The following is a 6,605-nucleotide window of genomic DNA, read 5'->3' on the forward strand; positions in this document are numbered from 1 at the left end:
GTAATCTTTCGTTTGGCTTTAATGATGACGAAAGGGACAATATCAGCTCTTTATCAGACAAAATACATGTATTGTCCACATGTATTGTCCACATGTATTGTCCACTTAAAGTTCCGGCGACGTGTTCATGGTCACTGCAACTTTGTTACAGAGGAAATGTAGAAATACCAAACAAATACCAGATTCTAGTCCTGATTATAAGAAACATTCTTTCATTCACTCAATACATATAGATCAATTATCTGTCGAATTTGAGTTTAATTTCATGTTTAGTTTCAGATACACAGGAATATATAATTACCAATAACACGACATGTTGTTATAACCAAACATACCCCTACCATATTTTATGTGGATCTTTTAAAACTGGTCCAAAAACACATAGCTGTACACAGAATGAAGTTATTAGAATGGAGTTTGAAAACAATTTGTTGAAGTCTAAATCATGGGACCCTGATGATATCTCTAAGAAAGGATTTGAAATTATTGGACATTGTAAGGATGGATGTAGTGAACATAACCTGGACACAAGAAACACAGATCGTAAAGAAGACTTCAGAAACTGTACATTACAGAATACTTTTACAATAACACTCGAACCAGTGAAAAAGGAAAATGTTAAATTTGTCAGATATCCTTATGTTTGTGATAGTAAGTTATTTTATTCAACTCAAATATTTCTGTCAAGTTATAAGTGATGAAGAGTGTCAAGGGTTCATTCATCAAATGATTAGTTTTCAGATCTTGGGTCGAGTTAGGAATATGGATTGTCAAAATGCAATGGAGGTTTCATGCAAACTTAACTTATATAAGTCTAACTACAAAAGATTGAATATTTGCGCTTCCTCTTTCAGGTAAAATTCTGGATATTTCTGCAACCTTATTAGGAATGGAAACCACCAACCCTGTATTTTATTTTAAAGGACTTGATCATATTCATAAAACTATAAATTGTGATTGTACTGTATATACATGTTCAGGACAACTCAAAGTTGAAATATTTCATCTCCATGGTGACAATATTTGTGAAAATGCTCAACTATTTTCCGTTAAACATCTGATACGTTGTTCGCCAAATGATGTTCAAAATTATACTTCACCGGAGAATATTAAAACAAAGTTCCTGAACATTAAAATAAGAAATATGACAGTTACTGGTGATGAAGTAGTGTTTTTTAAAGTTCACGGTAAGTAGTCGATATCCGGGGAATGATAATAACAAGGGGAATTATAACAATGAGAATAATAATAACAAGAAGAATAATAACAATGAGAATAATAATAACAAAAAGAATAATAACAAGGGAATTATAACAATGAGAATAATAATAACAAGAAGAATAATAACAAGGGGGAATGATAACAATGAGAATAATAATAACAAGAGGAATAATAACAAGGGGAATTATAACAACGAGAATAATAATAACAAGAAGAATAATAACAAGGGGAATGATAACAATGAGAATAATAATAACAAGAAGAATAATAGCAAGGGGAATGATAACAAGGAGAATAAAAACAAGGAGAATAATAACAAGGGGAATTATAACAATGAGAATAATAATAACAAGAATAATAATAACAAGGGGAATGATAACAATGAGAATAATAATAACAAGAAGAATAATAACAAGGGGAATAATAACAATGAGAATAATAATAACAAGAAGAATAATAACAAGGGGAATGATAACAATGAGAATAATAATAACAAGAAGAATAATAGCAAGGGGAATGATAACAAGGAGAATAAAAACAAGGAGAATAATAACAAGAGGAATAATAATAATAATGAATGATACAGAATCTGAGTACAGGTAAACATTAACAGGCTACATCTTGACGATTTGTTTATTTTAGTTTGTTATCGATGTTTGAGTGATCTATTGTTTTCGATTTATTCAAGGAGGTTAACTTTAGCTGCTTATTTGTTTTTTACATTTTCAGTTTTGCATATAAATTGTTGTATCTTATTCTTATATTCAGGAAAAGATTTATTTGTAACGTGTACGGGCTGTAAAGCTATTCAAGGTAAGCAAAAATACTTACAAATTATCCATTTTATCTTTGTATACGAATAATGTAACACATATAAAATTTGCAGACGCCGTATTCGATAGGGCAGGACATAAGCCGGACAGGTTTGTGCCTATTGTCATGCATCTTCAAAATGTCATTCTATTATGAACTGCATCTTATACCTCGAATGCAATAGCTACTTTTCTTGTACCATGTAATGTAGCGATTCATTTGATTTTACGTCAGCGAATACAGCAAATCAGAACCCTGAAGAAAAAACTGTATTTGCTGTACTCTAATGTGGCTCAAGTATTCAGGTTTCTTACAAATATTGTTGTATAATACTAGTATTCCTATGTATTAAACAGCATGCTATGTATTTAACAAATTAGTGTATTGATATACATTTAGTATTAGTAAAAACTTTATCTTTTTACAAGAGTCTGCTTCTCCATCAACAACAACTAAAAAGCCAACACCCCCATCAGCTAACCAATCAACTACTTCAACAGCAATCCAATCACCTACTTCAACAGCAAACCCACCCCCTACTTCAACAGAAAACCCACCTCATACTTCATCAGTAAACGAATCGTCAACTTCATCATCAAAACAAACACCTACTTCAACAGAATCAGCAACCACAAGTCTGGAAATTTACGCCATGTTTGGTGGAATTCTAGCTGGTATAATAATTATCAATATAGTGGTAATAGGAATCTATTGTTTCATCAGGTAAGTTATATTCTGATCCTAAAAATTAGAAAGAGACATTGTAACAGTATATGTCAAATCAGATTATAGAACAATAATATATGTACTAGTACTATGAACTGGTCCATTATATGATTATTTTGGTTTTATATTGCTTAAAGGGATTGTAAAGAGGTTTACTGAAAATTGTATATGTATTTGGGGCAAGATAGAGTCAATTTGCACCATTCCAATTTTCAATCAGACGTCTGCGGCTCCTGCAATTCCATTAAAACTAAGCGTTTTATGACGTCACTAATCGCAAAATATTCCTTATCACATAAAGCCCTTTGCCACTATTGACGTTATCAACCAATTAGTTGTATTGCAATTGCAGGAACCACAGATGTCTGATTGAAAATTGGAATGGTGCAAATTGATGCACATAAAAAATATAGAAAACCTCTATACAATCCCTTTAAAACTTAGCGTTTGTAGTGGGGTTACAGAGTCTGTAGAAAAATGGTTTGCACCCCAAATTGTACCCCTACTTTATTTGTTGCTAATTAATCAAATATAATTTACCTTTTTATCCTAAAATATGTGTCATAATGCATCAAATCATTTAAAAAACTGCTCAAAAAAATGTCTGATCAGAGACCTCTTAGAGACTTCATGAGAGACTTGCGACTATGTCGCCTTACCATCTTTCCTCAACCCAGTTATTCAATACAGATAATCCGGAAAGGATCAAACTAGGAAGTTGGTAGAAATGATCCTTGTTAACCGAAATTGTTATCCTTGAAAAAAAATGGTTCGCTTCTTTTTTTTCAGTAAGCGAGAAAAGCCACCGGAAAGTGATTATGATAATGTCGGGTTTCGCCGACCTGACGAAACAGAGATTCCAGAGTACCTAGAGTTAAATTTTTAGTGTTAAAGTGAAATGAGAATTTAACTCATAGAAAGCATGGGCCTAGGTCCAAAACCTTTACAAGTGCTGGTTAGCTTAGTAATGTTTGATTTTGTGTTTGACGGTCAATTGCAACAACATTGTGTTGGTTTTGTCTGTTGTACTAGCCTTGTACTACCATTCAATATATTTAGATATCAAAAAGACTGTCTAGAATGTGCAATTGGCAAGTGTTAACGATTGGCGAGCTCAGAACTAAATACGTCATTTTCAGATGCAATTTTGATATATTCGCATGCGAATTTAGGAGTCGGGCTATGTACCCCTTTCTTTCACTTTTTGAATCTATGCAATTAGCTATTGTGAGCAAATTGTGCATAATGGATTCCAGTTGATGGTTTTGTCAATTTATTTCTATTTACATTTGTGTTTACATCTTTATGTACATGTATTTAAATGCATTATTCACTGTCTAGATGAGGTATTATTCCATCGCATTTAATTTTGACTAAACTTTATCAATAATATCAACATAATTGATTTCCTTTAGTTTATGTGAGTGAGTTTCTTCACTTATTCCAGAACTATATTATGTGCCTTTACCTGTATTACCAATCTTAATCATAAACAAATATGTACACTTTCAACATTATATAAATCCGAAGAAATATTTACTAAGCTGTTTGGCTGTTACCTCGTTTGTGTAAGTAAGCTCGAATCCCTTCAGATCACCATCCATCAGGCGAGTCACCAGAAAACCCAATCCTATTTCAACTATCATCTTATATATGAAGTAAGTTTTGGATTGTATTCTGCCTTTTTACTTGACAGGAATAATTCAGAAGAAAAAATCCATTCCGTTCGAAACACGTTGCTTACTAAATGGCCATACAGCCAAAGTGAGAATTACCACGCGTAAATGTTTTACCACGCATGTAAATGTTTTTATCACACTTGTAATTGTGTTTACCACACTTGTAATTGTTTTTACCACATGTGTAATTGTTTTTGTTGTACACTTTTAATTGTTTTTAGCACACTTGCTATTGTTCTTGTGCACACTTATTATTGTATTTAGCACACCTGTTATTTTTTACCACACGTTAAATTGTTTTTATCACACCTGTAATTGTTTTGGACACAAGTGTAATTGTATTTAACGTACGTGTAATTGTTTTTATCACACTTGTAATTTGTTTTTAACACACTTGTAATTGTTTTACCACACGTTTAATTGTATTTATCACACTTGTAATAGTTTTTACCACACTTGTAATTGTTATTAACACACGAATTGTTTTACCACGCGTGTAATTTGTTTTATCACACCTGTAATAGTTTGTACCACACCCGTAATTGTATTTAACGTACGTATAATTGTTTTTGCCACACTTCTAATTCTTTTTAACACATGTGTAATTTTTTTTACCACACTTGTAATTGTTTTTCAACAGCTTATAATATATTACCAGGAATAATTGTAGGCATAATTGTAATTGTACAATGTAACATGTGTTTGTCTCTATAAAGATATACTACCATGAAAGGTTATATACGCCAACTGGCAGGTTTGTAACAGCATTTGGAAGAGCCAATCACCATTATGAAATATTAAACCTTCATTCATCCATATCAACTAGCTAAAAAATTAAGCACAAGAGTTAAAATATTTTCGATAGGGTACATCTTTTTGTGCCTTTTAGGTAGCGTTCTTCAGTCGTGGAGCCAGGTTTACGTCCGAGGGGGCGAAATATCTGAAGTTGCCCGAATTTCTAACCTGGTTTTTTTTGCCCGATAAACATGTCTTCGGAGCTACAAGGGCAGGCGACTTCATAAGTAGCTAAATTATAAGAGAATTACCAGCAGAATTGCAATGAGTGACCGATCAAGAAGCGTCAAAAAGTATTTTTTATTTAATTTCTTCCTGATTTACAGGTGATAATTAGATTGTTGTATAAGAACAATACAATGGTTACGTCAGACAATCAAATTGTTGGAATTTTAACGTGCTGTGAAGGAATATGAGATGTTTACTGTATAGTTAATTATTTTGTCAATAGATATTATGCACTATTTTCCTTCAACACCTCTACTCTAATAACATACTATTAGGGTACAATCGTTAAAAATATAATAATACTAACAGGAAGGTGATACAGTCGGTTAACCCTAAATTTAATTTAAATCAAAAGTATAATATGGGTATATTATCACAATTAGCTGTCTATAGTATAAAAGAATCTTGATATAAAATCGCTAAGCTAGTCATATTTATATTCGTGTTATTTAGGATGTGAATATTTTGTTGTGAGCAGATTGTCCATCATAACTTAAAATTAAACAGTAATTATTTATATCATTTCTAGATATCAATTGTTGGCAAACAGATCTTTCATTTAACATTATTTCAATTTTAAGCATCAAATGAATCTGAATTTCTTATTCGAATTATGAGGATTTTTAATGTTGAACATAAAATGTGGTTTTGGATTTTGATATGTATCTTCATACAAGCTAATGCTGTCAATATTTATTGAGGAAAAAACAAGAAAGAAAAACAAAACATTTTAGTCAGAAGTTTAGGACAAGATTAGTCATGTTAAACTCTATAATTCGTCAATCGAGAGCGAAAAGTATAATAGAGACCAATATTAAAGGTATTGTTGTAGTAGTGTTTTTTTCTGATACAGATACATGTTTTTGTAACGTTCAGAGACAATGAATTATTGTCATTGCAATTATGTTACAGAAGAGGGGATGTAAACTCAAACAAAATATATAAATTCAGAACATACACTGAGCTGTATGACAAAATGCTTCAATAGTTTTGTTTGTAAATATCACATAAAAGATGTTTAAGCTCAGTTTTTATCCACTTAGGGTTGACGTTATCCAATATTGATTTGATTTTACAAAGCCATTTAGATTTAAAAATTTCATTATTATACAATTGTATAATAAGAGCTAAACTAAAATAGTA

The 6,605-nt window shown here is 31.4% G+C and overlaps 1 protein-coding gene across 1 annotated transcript; it reads left to right on the forward strand.

Moving 5' to 3' along the window:
* Positions 1 to 410: 410 nt before the first annotated feature.
* On the forward strand, positions 411 to 3,646 carry LOTGIDRAFT_154843 (hypothetical protein; the record flags this gene model as incomplete). The annotated part of the gene is made up of 6 exons (XM_009064043.1): positions 411 to 651; positions 855 to 1,187; positions 1,990 to 2,034; positions 2,108 to 2,144; positions 2,434 to 2,757; positions 3,550 to 3,646. The coding sequence occupies 6 exons, from the start codon at positions 411 to 413 to the stop codon at positions 3,644 to 3,646; spliced, it is 1,077 nt and encodes a 358-aa protein (XP_009062291.1).
* Positions 3,647 to 6,605: the final 2,959 nt, after the last annotated feature.

Source organism: Lottia gigantea (genome assembly GCF_000327385.1).
Source record: "Lottia gigantea unplaced genomic scaffold LOTGIsca_6, whole genome shotgun sequence".
Lineage (NCBI taxonomy): Eukaryota > Metazoa > Mollusca > Gastropoda > Lottiidae > Lottia > Lottia gigantea.